This window comes from Oncorhynchus mykiss, chromosome 19 (genome assembly GCF_057628025.1).
Source record: "Oncorhynchus mykiss isolate SJ-2025 chromosome 19, ASM5762802v1, whole genome shotgun sequence".
In the NCBI taxonomy this organism is placed as follows: Eukaryota; Metazoa; Chordata; class Actinopteri; order Salmoniformes; family Salmonidae; genus Oncorhynchus; species Oncorhynchus mykiss.
In genome coordinates, this window is record NC_143040.1 from 25,537,136 (window position 1) to 25,561,348 (window position 24,213).

The 24,213-nt window shown below is 41.8% G+C and overlaps 1 protein-coding gene across 1 annotated transcript; it reads right to left on the reverse strand.

Annotated features, from left to right (window-relative positions):
• Positions 1-6,429: 6,429 nt before the first annotated feature.
• Positions 6,430-22,341, reverse strand: LOC110497426 (N-acylneuraminate cytidylyltransferase-like). The gene is made up of 8 exons (XM_021573527.3): positions 21,953-22,341; positions 20,896-21,038; positions 19,431-19,586; positions 13,236-13,366; positions 12,767-12,861; positions 11,233-11,404; positions 8,474-8,636; positions 6,430-7,206 (listed from the first exon to the last, which is right to left on the reverse strand). Exons 1-8 carry the CDS (start codon positions 22,171-22,173, stop codon positions 6,992-6,994), a joined length of 1,296 nt encoding a protein of 431 aa, XP_021429202.1. The 5' UTR covers positions 22,174-22,341; the 3' UTR covers positions 6,430-6,991.
• Positions 22,342-24,213: the final 1,872 nt, after the last annotated feature.

The following is a 24,213-nucleotide window of genomic DNA, read 5'->3' on the forward strand; positions in this document are numbered from 1 at the left end:
GTTGAGGCACAGATCTGGGGGAAAATTATGTGGCATTGAAGGTCCCCAAGAACACAGTAGCCTCATTCCTAAATGGAAGAAGTTTAGAACCACCAAGACTCTTCCTAGAGCTGGCCGCCCTGCCAAACTGAGCAATCGGGGGAGAAGGGTCTTGGTCAGGGTGATGACCAAGAACCCGATGGTCACTCTGACAGAGCTCCAGAGTTCCTCTGCAGGGATGGTTGTCCTTCTGGAAGGTTCTGGTTCAAAAGACGTTAACACCGCAAAACTGTTAGAAAATACATTTTTAACCAGTTATGCCCACTAGGATGTGATAATATAACAAATCACCATTATGGTACAAGTATGGCAAAATTGGGCATGTTCTAAAGTTTTATAAGAAAATGACTTAATTGTTGTGATGCAATTAGACTACTATAGTCAGGATTCTCCAAACTTTTCCCAAGTGAGCTACTGTCCTGTAGGTTTTTGCTCCAACTATAGTCAAGCACAGCTGATTCTAATAATTAGTTGGCTGATTAACTGAATCAGGTTAGTTACAACTGGGGTTGGATTGAAAACCTACAGGTCTTTCAGTCAACAACGGATTTAAACCAATGATGCTCTTGAATATGGTCATGTGATGTGGAGAGAAACCTATCCCATTGGGCAGTAGCGTCATGAATCAATCAATCAATCATCGACAGGTCCGTCTGCCCTGCTAAAAATTCACGATTTATAATCTACTGATTGTGCTCGGGCATTTGAAATCAATCAATCAAGTCGGGCTAGTTTTCTACTGCTCCTCCCAATGGAAGCCCCCATTGACAACGGGAGGATCAAATGATTGTGTGAACTGTATGTGTGTGTGAGAGAGAAGGTGTGTTTGTGTTTCCAGGAGGTTGGGGTTGAAGAGGGGCCTTCAGATGGAGATGGGACACACGATGATCTTGTCTTCCAGCATGACGCTGGTTACCAGGAAGAAGATGTACAGTAAAAACATGAGGCCTCCCAGCACCTTGCTCATCTTCCACTTGCAGGAGGCGATGGAGATGATGACGAAGAGTAACATGAGGAAGAGGAGCACGATGGCATAAGTATTCAACCCCCTGAGGCAAGTTAGACGTTCAAGTTACATTTGGCAGTGATTACAGCTGTGATTCTTTCTAGTTAAGTCACCTTAAGAGCTTTGCAGACCTGAATTGTACAATATTTGCACTTTATTCTTTAAGAAAATTCTTCATGCTCTGTCAACTTGATTGTTGATCATTGCTAGATAGCCATTTTCACATCTTGCCATATATTTTCTAGATAATTTAAGCTAACTTTAACTAGGCTACTCAGGAACATTCAATGTCATCTTGGTAATCAACTCTAGTGTATTCTGCTGAAAGGTGAATTTGTCTCCCAGTGTCTGTTGGAAAGCAGAGAACCAGGTTTTCTTCTAGGATTTTGCCTGTTTTTAGCTCTATTTTTTTCATTTTATCCCCCAAAAAACTCCCTAGTCCTTGCCAATGACAAGCATACACATAACATGATGCAGTCACCATCATGCTTGGAAATATGAAGAGTGGTACTCAGGGATGTTTTGGATTTTGCCAAACATAACGCTTTGTTTTCAGCACATGTTAATAGCCCACCCAACAAACTTTTTGTTTGTAATGAATTTGTAAGTATTTCTTAAAATAGAATTACAATTTGACATTATGGTATATTGTGGGTAGGCAACTGACCTAAAATCTCAATATAATCTGGGTAACAGTCTCTGGTTTACCACTAACTGTAATCCATGCAGGGCCGGCTCTAGCCTTTTGGGGGTCCTAGACGAGATTTTGTTGGTGGTGGCAAAACATTTTAGTGGTCCCCCCCTCTTGACGGTTGAGAGAGAATTTACATTTTCTACAGTTCTATACATTTTGCAATAGGGTGAAGAGAAAATGGTGCAGCTTTATAAAAATTAATGCATATGACACCATGCCAAATTACAATTCTTTTTTCTTTCATTTATGAGTACATCATACAGCATTTCACAAACAAATTGCAAGCAAAATACACTACGGAAGTAAACAACCAAGCCAACAAGAATCTCAAAGCAACTCAAATCAATGTCCTACTACGTTCAAAAAACATTAAGACAAAATTAAAAAGTGGTGAGAAAAACAATCAAAATCGCCTACAAATTAATGTCATATATATATATATATATATATATATATACAGTGCCTTGCGAAAGTATTCGGCCCCCTTGAACTTTGCGACCTTTTGCCACATTTCAGGCTTCAAACATAAAGATATAAAACTGTATTTTTTTGTGAAGAATCAACAACAAGTGGGACACAATCGTGAAGTGGAACGACATTTATTGGATATTTCAAACTTTTTTAACAAATCAAAAACTGAAAAATTGGGCGTGCAAAATTATTCATCCCCCTTAAGTTAATACTTTCTAGCGCCACCTTTTGCTGCGATTACAGCTGTAAGTCGCTTGGGGTATGTCTCTATCAGTTTTGCACATCGAGAGACTGACATTTTTTCCCATTCCTCCTTGCAAAACAGCTCGAGCTCAGTGAGGTTGGATGGAGAGCATTTGTGAACAGCAGTTTTCAGTTCTTTCCACAGATTCTCGATTGGATTCAGGTCTGGACTTTGACTTGGCCATTCTAACACCTGGATATGTATATTTTTGAACCATTCCATTGTAAATTTTGCTTTATGTTTTGGATCATTGTCTTGTTGGAAGACAAATCTCCGTCCCAGTCTCAGGTCTTTTGCAGACTCCATCAGGTTTTCTTCCAGAATGGTCCTGTATTTGGCTCCATCCATCTTCCCATCAATTTTAACCATCTTCCCTGTCCCTGCTGAAGAAAAGCAGGCCCAAACCATGATGCTGCCACCACCATGTTTGACAGTGGGGATGGTGTGTTCAGCTGTGTTGCTTTTACGCCAAACATAACGTTTTGCATTGTTGCCAGAAAGTTCAATTTTGGTTTCATCTGACCAGAGCACCTTCTTCCACATGTTTGGTGTGTCTCCCAGGTGGCTTGTGGCAAACTTTAAACAACACTTTTTATGGATATCTTTAAGAAATGGCTTTCTTCTTGCCACTCTTCCATAAAGGCCAGATTTGTGCAATATACGACTGATTGTTGTCCTATGGACAGAGTCTCCCACCTCAGCTGTAGATCTCTGCAGTTCATCCAGAGTGATCATGGGCCTCTTGGCTGCATCTCTGATCAGTCTTCTCCTTGTATGAGCTGAAAGTTTAGAGGGACAGCCAGGTCTTGGTAGATTTGCAGTGGTCTGGTACTCCTTCCATTTCAATATTATCGCTTGCACAGTGCTCCTTGGGATGTTTAAAGCTTGGGAAATCTTTTTGTATCCAAATCCGGCTTTAAACTTCTTCACAACAGTATCTCGGACCTGCCTGGTGTGTTCCTTGTTCTTCATGATGCTCTCTGCACTTTTAACGGACCTCTGAGACTATCACAGTGCAGGTGCATTTATACGGAGACTTGATTACACACAGGTGGATTGTATTTATCATCATTAGTCATTTAGGTCAACATTGGATCATTCAGAGATCCTCACTGAACTTCTGGAGAGAGTTTGCTGCACTGAAAGTAAAGGGGCTGAATAATTTTGCACGCCCAATTTTTCAGTTTTTGATTATTTAAAAAAGTTTGAAATATCCAAAAAATGTCGTTCCACTTCATGATTGTGTCCCACTTGTTGTTGATTCTTCACAAAAAAATACAGTTTTATATCTTTATTTTTGAAGCCTGAAATGTGGAAAAAGGTCGCAAAGTTCAAGGGGGCCGAATACTTTCGCAAGGCACTGTATATATATTGCGTGCACAATTATTAGACTAATTGTATTCCTCAGGATTCATTTTATTGTTGAACAAACACCACGCTCTCAGTCAATCAAATGTTTTTGAACCTCAAACCTGAATGTTTAACAAAGGAAACGTGAGTTGTCTTTCTCAGGGGAATATATAAGTGTGCAGAATTATTAAATTACAAAAATAATTTCTCCCAACTTGTTTATTCTCTGTTTTTAGTGTAAGTGTAACATAACACAAAATGACATAACATTTTTGGCCTTTCAGTGACCAATATAGCTAGCCTTCTTTTCTTTTCAACTGTCATGAGCCTTCCATCCATGGAGTCTGTCAGTTTCTTGATCTGTTCACGATCAACTTTCACGGAAGCAGCAACCACCGCCTCCCAAATGCTGTTCAAAGACGTGTATTCTCTTCCCTCACTGTAAATCTCACATTTGAGAAGGGCTCACAAGTTCTCAATAGGATTTAAATTAGGTGAGGAAGGGGGCCAGGTCATTATTCGGGCAGTGGAGTACTTGGATGCAGGTGATGGAGCATTGTCCTGCATAAAGATCATGGGCTTCTTGAATGCTGAGGACTTCTTCCTGTACCACTGCTTAAAGAAAGAATCTTCCAGAAACCGGCAGCAGGTTTGGGAGTTGAGTTTCAGTCCATCTTCAACCCAAAAAGGTCCAACTACCTCATCCTTAATGGTAGCAGCCCATACCAGTACCCCTCCTCCACCTTGCTGGTGCCTGACTCGAAGTGGTGCCCCTGTGTCCATTACTGATCCAGCCACGGGCCCATCCACCTGGTCCATCAACAGTCACACTCATTTAATCTGACCCATAAACCTGTCTTCAGGTATACCTTTGCACAATCTTGACGCTTCAACTTGTGAATCTTATTCAGTGGTGGTCGTGTTTCAGCCTTCTTGACCTTGTCCATGTCTCTGAGCACTTGACACCTTGTACCTCTGGACACTCCAGGTAGGTAGCAGTTCTGGAATATGGTGGCACTGGAGGAGAGTGGGTTCCTGGTAGCTTGACGTTTAATTATTCTCAAGTCTTTTGCAGTTAATCTGCACCTTTTCTCCTCCCTGTGTTTTTTTTGCGCCCCAGTTGACTATTCGCAGCAAACCGTTTGATTGTCCGGTGGTCACGCCTCAATAGTTTAGCTATTTCAAGAATGTTGCATCCGTCTGAATGGCATTTTACAATTTTGGACTTTTCAGTGTCAGTTACATCTCTTTTTTTTGGCCCATTTTACCTGAGGTAATGAAGCTGCCTAATAATTATGCACACCTTTTGATAAACACAGCAAAATAAAGAAATGTCCCTTTTTTCAGGACCCTGTCTTTCAAAGATAATTCGTAACAATCAAAATAACTTCACATATCTTCATTGTAAGGGTTTAAACATTGTAAAGGGTGCCTTAGGCATGCTGCAAGGAGGCACGGGGACTGCAGATGTGGCCAGGGCAATAAATTGCAAAGTCCGTACTGTGAGACGCTTAAGACAGCGCTACAGGGAGATAGGACAGACAGCTGATCGTCCTCGCAGTGGCAGACCATGTGTAACAACACCTGCACAGGATCGGTTCATCCGAACATCACACCTGTGAGACAGGTACAGGATGGCAACAACAACTGCCTGAGTTACACCAGGAACCCACAATCCCTCCATCAGTACTCAGACTGTCCGCAATAGGCTGAGAGAGGCTGGACTGAGGGCTTGTAGGCCTGTTGTAAGGCAGGTCCTCACCAGAAATCACCGGCAACAACGTCGCCTATGGACATAAACCCACTGTCGCTGGACCAGACAGGACTGGCAAAAAGTGCTCTTCACTGAAGAGTCGCGGTTTTGTCTCACCGGGGTGATGGTCAGATTCCATTTATCACCAAAGGAATGAGCGTTACACCAAGGCCTGTACTCTGGAGCGGGGTCGAGGTGGAGGTGGAGGGTCCGTCATGGTCTGCAGCGGTGTGTCACAGCATCATCGGACTGAGCTTGTTGTCATTGCAGGCAATCGCAATGCTGTGCGTTACAGGGAAGACATCCTCCCCACTCATGTGGTACCCTTCCTGCAGGCTCATCCTGACATGACCCTCCAGCATGACAATGCCACAAGCCATACTGCTCTTCTGTGCGTTAATTATTGCAAGACAGGAATGTCAGTGTTCTGCCATGGCCAGCGAAGAGCCCAGATCTCAATCCCATTGAGCACGTCTGGGACCTTTTGGATCGGAGGGTGAGAGCTAGGGCCATTCCCCCCAGAAATGTCCAGGAACTTGCAGATGCCTTCGTGGAAGAGTGGGGTAACATCTCACAGCAAGAACTGGCAAATCTGGTGCTGTCCATGAGGAGGAGATGCACTGCAGTACTTAATGCAGCTGGTGGCCACACCAGATACTGACTATTACGTTTGATTTTGACCCCCCCCCCCCACACACACACACACACACTTTATTCAGGGACACATTATTACATTTCTGTTAGTCACGTCTGTGGAACATGATCAGTTTGTCTCAGTTATTGAATCTTGTTATGTTCATACAAATATTTACACATGTTTGCTGAAAATAAACGCAGTTGACAGTGAGGACGTTCCTTTTTTGTTGCTGAGTTTATAAGGTGTTAGCTCAGCCTGAGCTAAGTGCATGAAAGTGAGTAAATACTCCAGAGAAAGTATTGAGGATTGTCAATAAGCTTCAAGGTCATTTAGCCTAATCTTTAGCACAGGCACGAGTTTAGGTTTGTCTGATAGTCTAGAATAAAATTACCTGACTGCCCGTCTGTTTCTGCTCTCTAGTTAACTCTTTTTGGAATTGTAATGCCAAATATGTTTGGAATGACAAGGAGCTGGCAAGCGAGTAAAGACAGACTGGCACTCAGGCTACAAGAATGCAACTCTTTGTTTAGAACATATCTGAGCCAGATTAGAGTTTGAGCACATTCTAGAGTTTAGAATGTATCTCTGTGACTTTAGAACACATTCTAGAGTTTAGAATGTATCTCTGTGACTTTAGAATGTATCTCTGTGACTTTAGAATGTATCTCTGTGACTTTAGAATGTATCTCTGTGACTTTAGAACACATTCTAGAGTTTAGAATGTATCTCTGTGACTTTAGAATGTATCTCTGTGACTTTAGAATGTATCTCTGTGACTTTAGAACCCATTCTAGAGTTTAGAATGTATCTCTGTGGATGCGGTCCTGTTCCATCTGAGACTTGGCCTTCTTCTTGAGCAGCAGGATGAGTTCCGAAAACTCCCTCACAGCCCCGAGGCCTGCAACATTGTGGCAGGAGTATTTAGCAGCATTGATTGCCACCACTGGGGCATCCCGGGGTACTGCACTCAGCCCAGCCAGGTTCAGACAGTCAACATCTGGTGCATCGTTACCTGTAGGAGGGATGGAATGGAGGGGTGAGATGAGTTTGTTTATCTATTAAAGTGTCCATAAGGTGGTTCTGGAAGTATTCATAGGATGATTAGTATGTTGCAAAAACACAACATGGATAAAATATGCAAAAACATTACATGATTTAAGGAAATCATAGAAATTGATTTTTTTTTATGAATAGTTTCCAATTTTGGGTTTAGGGAAATCTTAAAAATGAATTACTGAAATCATACACTGAACATAAAATAAACGCAACATGCAACAATTGAGGCTACAGTTCATATAAGGCAATCAGTCAATTGAAATAAAGACAGAGATTTGTCCGTGAAGAGCACGCTTCTCCAGCGTTCCAGTGGACATTGAAGGTGAGCATTTGCCCACTGAAGTCGGTTACGGCGCCAAACCGCAGTCAGGTAAAGACCCTGGTGAGGATGACGAGCAAGCAGATAAGCTTCCCTGAGACGGTTTCTGACAATTTCCCTGAGACGGTTTCTGAAACCCACAGTTTCATCAGCTATCCGGGAGGCTGTTCTTAGATAATCCCGAAGGTGAAGTAGCTGGATGTGGAGGTCTTTGGGCTGGCGGGGTTATCCGTGGTCTGTGGTTATGAGGACGGTTTGATGTGCCAGATGAGGCGGCTTATGGTAGACAAATGAACATTCAATTCTCAGGCAACAACTCTGGTGGACATTCCTGCAGTCAGCATGCCAATTGCATGCTCCCTCAAAAACCTGAGAAAACTTGTTACAAAACGGCACATAGAGTGGCCTTTTATTATCCCCAGGACAAGGTGCACCTGTGTAACAATCATGCTGTTTAAATCAGGTTCTTGATATGCCACACATGTCAGGTGGATGGACTATATTGGCAAAGGAGAAATGCTCACTAACAGGGATGTAAACAAATTTATGCACAACATTTTAGAGAAATAAACATTTTGTACATATGGAAAATATCTGGGATCTTTTATTTCAGCTCATGTTTCATGGGACCAACACTTTACATGTTAGGTTTACATTTCTGTTCAGTATAGAAATTGAATCTCAATTTCTCCAGGACTTGACAGCTGACATTGCCCATAAATATCAATTGACTGACAGTGACATGAACTCAGAACAATGCCAGTAGTTTTCTGCAGTGGTAGCCTAACCTACATGCAGAAGGCAAATAGAGAGCCACTTTACAAATGATCACTAAACAAGTAAATGTAGTAGTAATATTAGTACTAGTAGTCAGTTGTGAAAGTGAAAAGAATAGTGAGTTTACCCATATATGCGACTTCCTTCCAGCCCAGATCCCTGTCGTCCATCATGGCTTTGGCCTCACCCTGGATGTCCTTGCCCAGCTGTCTGACCTCACAGCCCGTTCTCTGGGACAGCTTGTCAGCCAAGGCCTTGGTCAGGTCCTCACTGGACGAGATCAGGATCACCTGGTCAGAGGTCACAAGGTACAATTTCAAAATTTGGTTGTGCATCAGCAGTCACTCAATTAGCCCAAGTCAGTCATTTTTAAAAAAAAGATCGTTAAGTTAGTCTAGCAGCCAGCTTTCTAAACTTGTGGTGAGCATGGTCCAACCACCGACCGGGGTGGGTCGATGGCTCATCAGTTATCATTAAAAACGTGTAGAATTGAAGGAAATTTGCAGGAAAACTGAAAAAATTGATTATTGACCTCTGCCTGACCCGAGACTGCCTGCCGTTCTGTACCTTTTTAGACTCTGATCTGGATTACTGACCTCTGCCTGCCCTTGACCTGTCATTTTGCCTGCCCCCTGTTCTAGCAATAAATGGTGTTACTTCGACACTGTCGGCATCTGGGTCTCCTCCTGAAACATGATACACATGACAGCTAGAGTAAATAGTAGCCTGTGTGTGTTTAATGGGTGGTGGTTTCAGTGATGAGCTGTGGCTTATCTAGACGTACCAGGGGCAGACAGTAACTTGGCTACTGTGCTGGACTCGGGTATCTAACAGGGGTTTATTTTTTTTATATAGCATGGCTTTTAAAGGAAATTAGATGTTTGTGACTTATATTTATCTAATATATACACAGTGCACAAAACATTAAGAACACACTTCCTAATATTGAGTTGCTAATATCAATTCATTGGGCATGGACCCTATAAGGTGTCGAATGCGTTCCACAGGGATGCTGGCCCATGTTGACTCCCACAGTTGTGTCAAGTTCCCTGGATGTCCTTTGGGTGGTGGTACACACTTGATACACACGGGAAACTGTTGAGTGTGAAAAACCCAGCAGCGTTGCTGTTCTTGGCACAAACCGGTGTGCCTGGCACCTACTACCATACCCCATTCAAAGGCACTTCAATCTCTGAATGGCACACATTCACCCTCTGAATGGCACACATACACAATCCATGTCTCAAGGCTTAAAAATCCTTCTTTAACCTGTCTCCTCCCCTTCATCTACACTGATTGAAGTTGATTTAACAAGTGACATCAATAAGGGATCATATTTCACCCAGTGAGTTTGTCATGGAAAGAGCAGGTATTCTTAATGTTTTGTACACAAAGTGTATATATATCTTGTAAGAATTTGTATCTGTCGTGTGAATGTTGCCATTTTTTTGTTTACTATATATCTTTATCTTATCTGACTTGCCACAACTGAAGTGTCTTCTGGAAAAATAAAGTCATTATATTCTAATACTATTTCAGAAGGTCTGGTCACACAAATTTCCGAGATGGCAAAGGTTCGGATGGATATTGTCATTTATCAGCATATTAACCAACCTCTACCTCGCAACCCCAAACTGTTCGCACCCCTCCTGTTGGCAGAGAGAAAAATGTGCAGTTTTAAAACTCTTTGCCTGCAATTCTACACATGTTCCATGTCTTATGTGTGTTCAGATCATACCATGAGTCAAATCCTGACAAAATGTCCCCCTCCCCCCAAACTGTATTTATATTTATATAATTATTATTTTAAAAACTTGGTCAGAACCCGCAGTCTGACCCCGTTCTGGGTCCAGATCACAGTCCGCCTATTCTTATTTATTTAACTAGTCAGTTAAGAACAAATTCTAATTTACAATGACGGCCTACCGGGGAACAGTGGGTTAACTGCCTTGTTCAGGGACAGAGCGCCACATTTTTACCTTGTCAGCTCGGGGATTCGATCCAGCAACCTTTCGGTTAACCACTAGGCTATCTGCCGCCCCTGTTGAGTATGGATGACCTCTAACTTCACTATCAAAACAATGAATTGTCTCCTCTTCTTCATATGTAATTGGGAAATTTAAGATGACTAAAGTTCATCTTTAGTTTATAGAGTGATCAACACAATGTTTAGCATATTTTGAGTTCCTGTAATACACATGATTTCCAGTGTTCTATTTGTGACACTCAAGGTGCAGGTTGATGGTCACTAGACTTGATACTGAATGTTATGGATTATTCTCCTATCTGTTGATAGTGGTTGACGCCAGACTGTACAAGGACACACTGATTATTCACTGTTGTATTGTACTGATGACATCCTGTGAACACTGTGATTCTGTAGCAGCTGACAGTCGCTGCCTTTTTGTTTTGTCTTTCTACAAGTCTTTCTGGTGTTGGTGTTTACTGAACATTTGGTGCTGTCTGATTAGGATAGAAAAGGCCCCGTCTCCAAGAGGTCAGTTAGACGTTTTCTCTGCTTCTGGGCTGGATGGTGTCTCCCTGTTGCAACTTGTAATAAAACCGATATATTTTAGATTGACTTTACCAACGCTCTCCTTTTTGTTCACCTGGAAATTCCTATTTACAACATAGACAACACATGTATTTGTGGAAGCAGTAATCACATGATTGGGATTCTCTTTCAACTGTAAAAAAAAAAAAAAAAAAATAAAGCCTGTCTGTCACTATTTGCTGTTACCACGTGATCTTTTAAATTCCAACGCCGAATCGACGTCGATCTTCCATCATCCGTATTCATCACGTTATCTTTGCAACCGTATCTCCTTTCCCTCTCTGGTGTATGCCCTATATGTTCTATGTGTTCTATATCTACAGTCGACGTACCTCCACGCCCTCTCCCTGCAGCATGCGGATACCCGTGGTATCTCTGGTGTTGACAGAGACCATCTCCTCTCCAGAGACAGAGATGAGGACGCGGCCGTCAGTCAGACAGCCGGAGACGTTACACAGCAGCAGACGCACCGCCTCAGGCTTGTCCAGGCCAAAGTAACCAAACCTGGAGAGGAACAAATCAAATACAATTGTATCAAGAAATCTTATTGGTCACATGCTTCGCAGACAACTGGCGTAGACTAAAGGTGAAATGCTCACTTTTACGGGCCATTCCCAACCATGCAGAGAGAGAGGGGAAAAAAGTAAAAATGAACTCAAGTAATACATCCACAATGAGTAATTGATAACTTGGCTACCAGTACCGAGTCAATGTGCAGGGATACGAGGTAGTTGAGGTAGATATGTACATATAGGTAAGGATAAAGTGACTAGGACAACGGGCTAGATAAACATCATGTGATGAGTCAAAAGAGATTATTACAAAAACGGTCATTGCAGATATTCCAAGTAGCTATTGGTTTGCTATTTAACTAACTATTTAGCAGTCTTATAGCTTGGGGGTCCTGTTGTTTCCAGACTTGGTGCATCGGTACCACTTGCAGTGCATGATTTAGGTGGCTGGTATTAAGTTCCTTGATGGCAGGGAGCTCGGACCTAGTGATGTACTGGGTCATACGCACTACCCTTCGTAGCGCCTTGCGGTCGAATGCCAAGCAGTTGTCGTACCAGAACACACAGGGAAATACATTTGTATAACGACTCCTCTGTGTTACATCAATGTTTATTGTGTTGCCTATTGAGGATCCGCCCTTTTTTTCAATTTTTGCCTAAAATGACATACCCAAATCTAACTGCCCGTAGCTCAGGCCCTGAAGCAACGATATGCATATTATTGTTACCATTTGAAAGGAATGTAGGAGAAAATAACACAATAGATCTGGTAAAAGATAATACAAAGAAAAAACCAAACGTTCTTTTGTATTTTTTTTGGACCATCATCTTTGAAATGCAAGAGAAAGGCCATAATGTATTATTCCAGCCAAGGTGAAATTTAGGTTTTGGCCACTAGATGGCAGCAGTGTATGTGCAAAGTTCTAGACTGATCCAATGAACCATTGCATTTCTGTTCAAAATGTTGTATCATGACTGCCCAAATGTGCCTAATTTGTTTATTCATATATTTTCATGTTCAAAATTGTGCACTCTCCTCAAACAATAACATGGTATTCTTTCACTGTAATAGCCACTGTAAATTGGACAGTGCAGTTAGATTAACAAGAATTTAAGCTTTCTGCCAATTTCAGATATGTCTATGTCCTGGGAAATGTTCTTGTTACTTACAACCTTATGCTAATAGCATTAGCCTACATTAGCTCAACCGTCCTGTGGAAGGGACACCGATTAAGTTTGTTCAAGTAAACACACACACACACAGAGACAGACAGAGAGAGAGAGAGAGAGAGAGAGAGAGAGAGAGAGAGAGAGAGAGAGAGAGAGAAGCTCTGAGTCAGTGACTTCAGACTACCTCAGTACTCTCTGTTCTGCCACGGGCCAATCGATATCCACATCGATATCCACACTGTACTCTGGCAACATCTCATAGTAAGCCCACTTTCCCCCCTGAGAAAGACAATGCAAGAGAAAGGGGATTTTAATTATCATTTGAAACAACGGCAGTTGACAATAGAATATCTAGAATTATAGATCAGTAAGTCGATTTCTCAGTGTGTCTCTGGTCAAGCTCACATCCACTGAATGACTAAACATTATTGATCACATGAGGAAAATAGGGTTCACCTCCTGCAGCAGACATGCACATCAGGACCACTGTTCATAAAGCGTCTCAGGATAGGAGTGGTGATCTAGAATCAGGTCCTCCCTGCCCATACAATCTCATTAATAATGATAGAAAAGGGAAAACTGATCCTAGATCAACAATCCTATCCTGAAACACTTTGTGACTATGGGCCCCGATGGGGTATAGTGCCAGTTACCTGCAGGCCTTTCTCTATTGTCGCTCTGGTATGAATGTAGAAAGATCCGTTCTCACACAGCTCTCCATCCCAGTCCTGTCTCCGGGGCCTGTTAGACGGGTCAAGGTTCAGTGGCTTGGTGGCTACACTACCTGAAGAGGAGAGAGCAAAATAATCAATATCAGTTAATAGGTTCTAACTAGGGTTAATACTATGATTAAGCTCGAAGCCCTGGGTCTGAATCCTGCCCTGTGCAACTGGGTCCTGGACTTCCTGACTGGCCTTCCCCAGGTGGTGAAGGTAGGAAACAACACCTCCACTTCCCTGATCCTCAACACAGGGGCCCCACAAGGGTGTGTAATTAGCCCCTACTTTAGTCCTGTTCACCCACGACTGTGTGGCCATGCCTCCGACTCAATCACCATGTTTGCAGACGACACAACAGTCGTAGGCCTGATTACTAACAATGACGAGACAGCCTACAGGGAGGAGGTGAGGGCCCTGGCGGAGTGGTGACAGGAAAATAGTGGTGACAGGAAAATAACCTCTCCCTCAACGTCAACAAAACGAAGAAGCTGATCGTGGACTTCAGGAGACAACAGAGAGAGCGCGCCCCTGTTCATATTGACGGGTCCGCAGTGGAGAAGGTGAAAAGCTTCAAGTTTCTCGACGTACACATCACTGACAATCTGAAGTGGTCGACCCACACAGACAGTGTGAAGAAGGCGCAACCGCGCCTCTTCAACCTCAGGAGGCTGAAGAAATTCGGCTTGGCCCTTAAGACCCTCACAAACTTTTACAGATGTATAATTGAAAGCATCCTGTCGGGCTGTATCACCGCCTGGTACGGCAACTGCTCCGCCCACAACCGTAAGGCTCTCCAGAGGGTGGTGCAGTCTACCCAACGCATCACAGGGGGCACACTGCCTGACCTCCAGGACACCTACAGCACCCGATGTCACAGGAAGGCCAAAAAGATCATCAAGAAGAACAACTACCCGAGCCACGGCCTGTTCACCCCCATATCATCCAAGAAGGCGAGGTCAGTACAGGTGTATCAAAGCTGGGACCGAGTGACTGAAAAACAGCTTCTAACTCAAGGCCATCAGACTGTTAAATAACCATCCCTAGCTGGCTACCACCCGGTTACTCAACCCTGCACCTTAGAGGCTGCTGCCCTAGGTACATAGACATGGAATCACTGATCACTTTAAATGGACCGCTAGTTACTTTAATAGTGTTTACATACTGTTTTACTCATTTCATATGTACAGTGAGGGAAAAAAGTATTTGATCCCCTGCTGATTTTGTACATTTGCCCACTGACAAAGAAATGATCCGTCTATAATTTTAATGGTAGGTTTATTTGAACAGTGAGTGACAGATAACAACAAAAAAATCCAGAAAAATGCATGTCAAAAATGTTATAAATTTATTTGCATTTTAATGAGGGAAATAAGTATTTGACCCCCTCTCAATCAAAAAGATTTCTGGCTCCCAGGTGTCTTTTATACAGGTAACGGGCTGAGATTAGGAGCACACTCTTAAAGGGAGTGCTTCTAATCTCAGTTTGTTACCTGTATAAAAGACACCTGTCCACAGAAGCAATCAATCAATCAGATTCCAAACTCTCCACCATGACCAAAACAAAAGAGCTCTCCAAGGATGTCAGGGACAAGATTGTAGACCTACACAAGGCTGGAATGGGCTACAAGACCATCGCCAAGCAGCTTGGTGAGAAGGTGACAACAGGTGTGATTATTCGCAAATGGTAGAAACACAAAAGAACTGTCAATCTCCATCGGCCTGGGGCTCCATGCAAGATCTCACCTCGTGGAGTTGCAATGATCATGAGAACGGTGAGGAATCAGCCCAGAACTACACGGGAGGATCTTGTCAATGATCTCAAGGCAGCTGGGACCATAGTCACCAAGAAAACAATTGGTAACACACTATGCCGTGAAGGACTGAAATCATGCAGCGCCCGCAAGGTCCCCCTGCTCAAGAAAGCACATATACATGCCCGTCTGAAGTTTGCCAATGAACATCTGAATGATTCAGAGGACAACTGGGTGAAAGTGTTGTGGTCAGATGAGACCAAAATGGAGCTCTTTTGCATCAACTCAACTCGCTGTGTTTGGAGGAGGAGTAATGCTGCCTATGACCCCAGAACACCATCCCCACCGTCAAACATGGAGGTGGAAACATTATGCTTTGGGGGTGTTTTTCTGCTAAGGGGACAGGACAACTTCACCGCATCAAAGGGATGATGGATGGGGCCATGTACCATCAAATCTTGGGTGAGAACCTCCTTCCCTCAGCCAGGGCATTGAAAATGGGTCGTGGATGGGTATTCCAGCATGACAATGACCCAAAACACACGGCCAAGGCAACAAAGGAGTGGCTCAAGAAGAAGCACATTAAGGTCCTGGAGTGACCTAGCCAGTCTCCAGAACTTAATCCCATACAAAATCTGTGGAGGGAGCTGAAGGTTCGAGTTGCCAAACGTCAGCCTCGAAACCTTAATGACTTGGAGAAGATCTGCAAAAAGGAGTGGGACAAAATCCCTCCTGAGATGTGTGCAAAATTAGTGGCCAACAACAAGAAACGTCTGACCTCTGTGATTGCCAACAAGGGTTTTACCACCAAGTACTAAGTAATGTTTTGCAGAGGGGTCAAACACTTATTTCCTTCATTAAAATGTAAATCAATTTATAAAATTTTTGGCATGTGTTTTTCTGGATTTTTTTGTTGTTATACTGTCTCTCACTGTTCAAATAAATCTACCATTAAAATTATAGATCGATCATTTCTTTGTCAGTGGGCAAACGTACAAAATCAGCAGGGGATCAAATACATTTTCCCTCACTGTATATACTGTACTCTACTGTATTTTAGTGAATGCCACTCAGCCATTGCTCGCCCTAATATTTATATATTTCTGAATTCCATTCTTTTACTTTTAGATGTGTGTGTATTGTTGTGAATTGTTAGATACTACTTCACTTTTGGAGTTTGGAACACATGCATTTTGCTACACCTGCATTTTGGGGCTAGGCCCCTTTTTTTCTCAATTTCCTCCTGAATGACGTGCCCAAAGTAAACTGCCTGTGGCTCAGGCCCTGAAGCCAGGATATGCATATAATTGGTACCATTGGAAAGAAAACACTTTGACGTTTGTAGAAATGTTAAAATAATGTAGGAGAATATAACACAATAGATATGGTAGGAGAAAATCCAAAGAAAAACCAACCAGAATCTAACCCTAATGCTATCCCTAACCCTAAACCTGTGAATGGCAATATTAGGTCATAATTCCTATGGTTTCCACAGCGTGTCAGCAGTCTATATTCAAGTTTTCAGACTAGTAACTTCAAAAACGATTAACCTGTTAGATCTCTAGGGGCGCTATTTCATTTTTGGATAAAAAACGTTCCCGTTTTAAGCGCGATATTTTGTCACGAAAAGATGCTCGACTATGCATATTCTTGACAGTTTTGGAAAGAAAACACTCTGAAGTTTCAGAATCTTCAGAATTTTGTCTGTAAGTGCCCCAGAACTCATTCTACAGGCGAAACCAAGATGATGCATCAACCAGGAATTAGCAGAATTTCTGAAGCTCTGTTTTCCATTGTCTCCTTATATGGCTGTGATTGCGCAAGGAATGAGCCTACACTTTCTGTCGTTCGCCCAAGGTCTTAGCAGCATTGTGACGTATTTGTAGGCATATTGGAAGATTGACCATAAGAGACTACATTTTCCAAGTGTCCGCCTGGTGTCCTGCGTGGAATTCGGTGCGCAATTGCCAGCTGCTCGTACTTTTCCATTTGATATAGGGGAGAAACCATGTGTCCAAGAACGATGTATCAATGAAGAGATATGTGAAAAACACCTTGATGATTGATTCTAAACAACGTTTGCCATGTTTTCAGTCGATATTATGGAGTTAATTTGGAAAAAAGTTCGCGTTTTGAGGACTGAATTTTCGGATTTATTTTGGTAGCCAAATGTGATGTATAAAACGGAGCTATTTCTAATACACAAAGAATCTTTTTGGAAAAACTGAGCATCTGCTATCTAACTGAGAGTATCCTCATTGAAAACATCAGAAGTTCTTCAAAGGTAAATGATTTTATTTGAAGGCTTTTATGTTTTTGTTGAAATGTTGCGTGCTGGATGCTAATGCTAACGCTAATGCTAACGCTAAATGCTAACGCTAGCTAGCTACTTTTACACAAATGATTGTTTTCCTATGGTTGAGAAGCATATTTTGAAAATCTGAGATGACAGTGTTGTTTACAAAAGGCTAAGCTTGAGAGATGGCATATTTATTTCATTTCATTTGCGATTTTCATGAATAGTTAACGTTGTGTTATGCTAATGAGCTTGCTGATAGATTTACACAATCCTGGATACAGGGGTTTTTTCATAGCTAAACGTGACGCAGAAAACGGAGCGATTTGTCCTAAACAAATAATCTTTCAGGAAAAACTGAACATTTGCTATCTGAGAGTCTCCTCATTGAAAACATCTGAAGTTCTTCAAAGGTAAATTATTTTATTTGAATGCTTTTCTGTTTTTTTGTGTAAATGTTGCCAGCTGAATGCTAATGCTAAATGCTACGTTAGCCATCAATACTGTTACACAAATGCTTGTTTTGCTATGGTTGAGAAGCATATTTTGAAAATCTGAGATGACAGTGTTGTTAACAAAAGGCTAAGCTTGAGAGCTAGCATATTTATTTAATTTCATTTGCGATTTTCATGAATAGTTAACGTTGCGTTATGGTAATGAGCTTGAGTCTGTATTCACGATCCCGGATCCGGGATGGGGAGATCAGAAAGGTTAAGAAATATCAGTTTTAGAACAGGGACACAGTCTTGGAAATTCGTGTTTGTGCGCGCCATGAAGACAGGACGCACCTGCTAAAATCAGTTTCCTATTGAACATACTTCTTTCTGTAAGAAATATTTTAGTTTGATTACATTTTAGGGTATCTGAGGAGAAAATAGAAACGTATTTTGACTTGTTGAAACAACGTTTAGGGGTAGATTTTCAGATTCCTTTCTCTACATGTTCAACGAGTGGATTACTCAAATCGATGGCGCCAACTAAACTGACTTTTTGGGATATAAAGAAGGATTTTATCTAACAAAACGACACTACATATTATAGCTGGGACCCTTTGGATGACAAATCAGAGGAAGATTTTCAAAAAGTAAGTGAATATTTAATCGCTATTTGTGAATTCATGAAACCTGTGTGCCGGTGGAAAAATATGTTTTCGCTGTAATAGCTACTGTAAATCGGACAGTGCAGTTAGATTAACAAGCATTTAAGCGTTCAACCAATATAGGACACTTATATGTACCTAAATGTTTAATATCCATCATTTGTATTATTATTTATTTGAATTGAGCGCCCCCCAGTTTTACCGGAATTTGTCCCGCTAGCGGGACGCCTAGCCCTAAAAGGTTTAACGTCTACTAAATATGTGTGTGACCAATAACATTTGATTTGATTCGATTTTCCTTGTCCAGAGAAAAAAAGACGTACTTGTCTAAACACCCCTCATCCCTCTATTGTGATACACAGTGATTGGTGGTGGATGGGATGACTTCCATGTATTGTGCTTGTGAAAGGCCCTATATAAACAATTCATTATCATTGAGCATTAGCGTCTTACAACAAGCTGTATTAGGTAGGTGTTTTCAAATATAACATATCTAGGCCACTCAAGTTTTTCCTGGCTATGTTGATGTGGCCAGGGCAAACTGCTGACACAATTTATTAAGTGAGGGACAGTTTTTCCTCAGGCACAGATTAAGCCTAATCCTAGACTACAAAGAATTTAATGGAGATTCTCCATTTACGTTTATTAAAATCCAGGAATAGGGTTAATCTGTGTCCGGGAAAACAAACCTACGTGTAAGGCCCTAAACATAACACAAGTCTATCCCCGGAAAGCCCTAAACATAACACAGGGCTATCCCGGAAAGCCCTAAACATAACACAAGGCTATCCCGGAAAGCCCTAAACATAACACAAGGCTATCCCGGAAAGCCCTAAACATAACACATGGCTATCCCGGAAAGCCCTAAACATAACACATGGCTATCCCGGAAAGCCCTAAACATAACATATGGCTATCCCGGGAAGCCCTAAACATAACATATGGCTATCCCGGGAAGCCCTAAACACATGGCTATCCCATACCTCCTTTCTTGACCTCCTGCCAGCGAAAGTGGTGTTGTCGGGCCACGGCGAAGACAGACGTGAAGCCCTGATTGGTGATCAACTCCAGGGCCTCCTTCAGGTGGAAGGGGTGCAAGCAGGGAGACGTAGCCTGGATGTGACAGATCACATTCACCTCTGGAAGAAGTCAACACAACACAGCAGATATTTGATTTATCCATTATTTAACTAGATAGTCATATGATATGAGATATGAATAAACCTATTTGGTCACTGTTGACATTTGTAGCTACGGAGTGAGTCCCACATTATTTGGATAAATTCATGGGTTGTCTATGGTCACTCTCACACTATCAATAAGATAGCAACTGAAACTCTGTTTATACTTGATATGCAACAATTTACTCGGATTGGGATTATGTTTAGATTAGAAATGGAATTAAAAGACAACACAACGTGAGCATTTTCATTGATGACAGTCGTGCTGGTTTTGTTTCTACCTAGCTAGACAAGAATGGTCACTGATTGGCTGGAGAGTAGAGAGTCAGACCGTACATCTGGTTTCCCAGCAAGTGGTTCTCAGGCTCTGATTAAAAGGCCGGAATGAAAACCTGCAGCAGGCACTACAGCCCTGGAGGTTGTATGTATCAAGTGAAGCAGAGGAGGACTACAGATTTACTGTAATGCTTCTGTGTGTAGCTGGTGTAGATGAGTCAGGCGCAGGACAGCAGATATGAGTAATGTATGCAATTTTACTCAACTATAATCACAATACACGTCAATAAATCCAAGGCCACAAATAACGGACCGCAATACAATAAACAATCACTCACAAACAAACCTGGGGGAACAGAGGGTTAAGTAATGAACAAGTAATTGGGGGATTGAAACCAGGTGTGTAAGGACAAAGGACAAAACAAATGGAAAATAAAAAGTGGATAGGCGATGGCTAGAAGGCCAGTGACGCCGCCCGAACAAGGAGAGGGACCGACTTCGGCGGAAGTCGTGACATTTACAATCAGCTTTGCCTCAAAGAACACAATGAATAAGACTACATGGGCTGGGGGGATCTGATCCTAGATCAGTATTCTTGCTCTGAGATGCTTGATACATATCGCCCCAGAGCCGTAGTCTAGCTAATATGTTCTTCTGCATATTTTCTTTTAACGGCTGGCATCTATAACAAAGCACTGCTTAAGAGTCCTAACAAAGACAGTGAAGCATCAAAGAGGGTCTGGTTTTGTCACAATAAATTATAAAAAACGTTGATACTTCCCTGTTGCTATGCCATTGAGTAAATCACAATTGTATTATCTTGATTCCTCACACTTCCCTCCTTGTCTCCTTCTCACAGCACATTGGAGCAGAAGATTTGCAGTTCCTCCACTCAGATCTCCTCCTCTCAGATCTCCTCCTCTAATTGCATTTTGAGAAGGAGGCAAGGAGTGAGGAATCAAGGAAATTACAATTGAGATTCACCCCTTACCTGGGTTTAATCGGGCAAATTCCTGGATAGTGTCGAGAGAGCTGGAGGAGTCTTTGGACACCTCTGGGCTCCTGCGGTGAACCTGAGCTCCCCATGCCTTGGCCACCTTCTCAATGTTATCATGATCAGTTGACACCCACACACTGGTGGGAGAAAGAAATTAAGAAGTTGATTCCTCAGGCTTTGTAACAAGTAGGCTGTGGTGGAAAAAAGTACCCAATTGTCATCCTTGAGTAAAAGGAAAGATACCTTTTACAGAATATGGCTCAAGTAAAAGTGAAAGTGACCCGATAAAATACTACTTGAGTAACAGACTAAAAAGTGTTTGGTTTTAAATATACTTAAGTATCAAAAGTATAAATAATTTCACATTCCTTGTATTTAAGCAAACCAGATGGCATGATACAAAAAAATAATAATTATGGATATAGGCAGGGGCACACTCCAACACTCAGACATGACTTAGAAATTAAGCATTTGTGTTTAGTGAGTCTGCCAGATCTGAGGCAGTTGGGATGACCAAGGATGTTCTCTTTATAAGTGTGTGAATTGGACCATTTTCAACATGTAACGAGTACTTTTGGGTGTCAGGGAAAATTGATGGAGTAAAAAGTAAATTATTTTCTTTAGGAATGTAGTGGAGTAAAAGTACTCATACATAAAAATAGTAAAGTAAAGTACAGATACCCAACAAAACGACATAAGTACTGCAAATACACCACTGCAAGTAGGCTACATCAATGCAATCCGGTCTTGCGTGGCCAAGACAAAGTCAGAGACAGCTCATTTTCAAACATCCTCTTGACAAACTATTTCAATAAGAATCGGACATGGGTTTATATTCACACACAAACAATTGATAATGTACAGATATGACTAGATGCATCAATCATCATAGACAACATATACTTTATCACTAGGATGAACAATATTATCCGTGCACGCAAAACAAGAATGTCACATGCATTTGTTGCAGCTAGTTATTATTAACAGCCTCCGAGCAAATCCATATACTGTAACTACATTGGAAAGTCAATTGTAGATTGAACGGAATCACCTGTCAAACTGTTTGGAATCCACGGCAGCTCTCAGAACCCATCCGATGAGCGGGACGCCGGCCAGAACTTTTATATTCTTCAGGGGGATCCCCTTACTGCCTCCCCTAGCTAGGATCAGGGCTGCAACGTGTATCTTCTCGCCGCTGTCTTTGAAAATCGTTGTTTTTCTGTCTATCACATCTTCAAATCCAGATAGCGTACGTTTTCTTGCAGCAGCCATTTGCCTGTGCTGATGAAGTCAATATTGGTCTGCTAATACGGGACTAGTAAAAGACTAGCGCACTACTTTTGTGAAACAATCTAAACTAAATGTATTGGATTGTTAACCAGCATTTGTAACGTGAGTCTGATCATTATCTGTACAGAACAGTTAATATGATAATACTCTGTGGAATATAAAAAGACTTGCCTGATATACAGTACCAGTCAAAAGTTTGAACACGCCTACTCATTCAATGGTTTTTCATTATTTTATTATTTTTACAGGGTTGGGGAGTAACGGATTACGTGGAAGGGATTACTAAAAACGGGAACTGTAATCGTTACATTACCAGCCAAGTATTGTAATCAGATTACCGATACTTTTGAAAATCTAGATGATTACTTCGAGGATTAGTTTTAAATTCAGAAAGGTTGTTTGCGGAAAAAAATATTTAACACCTTTGATTTCTCAATGACTTTCAAATCAGCATTGAAAAAAGGCGCACATTTAAATTTGTTCCACCTGAGCGAGTCTGACCAAAAATCAGAGACCACTATGATGACACACCAAATGTGTTTGATGGATCGCGGGAAAAGAGCAGGAATAGGTTTTTGTAGGCTACAATCCAACATATGTCTTCCAATGGTGCGACTGCTGTCGGCATCCAAAGATTATCCAATTTGAATAAACGCTTGGAGGTAAAGATGACAGTAGAGGCGTAGTCTACGGCGATACGGATATCACTTATTATTGATATCTACACAGCGCATTGATGTGAATCACCCTGCTGCTCTCTCATTGAGTTATTTGCGTTTACGGATTGTGGTTGTTGTGGATGGCTGTTCACAAATCTAAATGTGCATTTGAACCCAATAACGGTTGAATTCTAGAAGTTTAAGCTGCTTATCAATCATTGTTTTTGAAACCAGTGGACAGCCAGTGAAAAATGCGCTCTTGTAAAAACTGCTTAGTGAGGATCCCAGCCTACGGAATAAAAGTGGGGCTTTTATTTCTCAATCTAATTCATGCTGATAAAAAAAAAATCCATAGGCCTAATGGACACATGCTCAAAGTTGCACACTTTTGATTGCCACATTTTTTTCAGGCTTTAACACAATATATATATTTTTTAAAGTCAAGGGGTGTGAATACTTTCTGAAGGCACACCTTTTTTTTGCCTGGTACTAGATTTTCTTGTGCTCTTGCCAACTGACAGTTCCATAAAGTAAACGGAAACAGACCGGTACGACTCTACCAAAAAAAAAATCCTACCTGTCTCTTTCGGTTTGACTGATGAGGATGTTGGCATATCATTGGATGGGCCGACTAAAAGGAATTGGATAAAAGGGCAGGTGATAAGCAATTTCTTCCTTTTTCCACCGTGCAAGATTGCCTCTGACAATCTCACCCTTAAGAAATAGTTTGCTTTATTTGCCATAGGCTTTTAGTCATTTACCAACTAAATGTATCACTTTATTTTGAAAATGCCTCTGAAATTCGAACTTGGTCCTGGCAGGATGATTCGGGGTTCTAACCCCTGTTTTATTATTGCAGAAATTGGACAGAACCACCAGGGAGATATTGAAATCCCAAAGAAAATATTCAAGATGGCCAAGGTAATGGAAGCTACATGAAGAGACATTCTTACATTTTGCCTGGACAAATTAAGCCTAGTTTTGGACAAAAAGCATGCTCAATGGTTTTTGGACTCTGTCAGGGAAACTGCCCCTTAATGTGGGTGACATTGGATAGCAGGACTGAGGGGAAAGGTATTTTCTGCTGTGATCCTGATATTGTACTGCTGCTGTGCATGGATTTGTATAAACGGAAATAGTGTGTGTGTGTGTGTGTGTGTGTGTGTGTGTGTGTGTGTGTGTGTGTGTGTGTGTGTGTGTTTGATGCTATTACTCATGTTGGCATCAATTAACAGGACTGTGGGGCAGACTGCGCCAAATTTCAGAAGAGTGAACAAGTTCAACAAGTTCAACAAGTTCAACAAGCGTGCTCTGGAGCGTCCCTACACCTCCAAACATTCCTGGGGAAAGACATAGGTGCCCA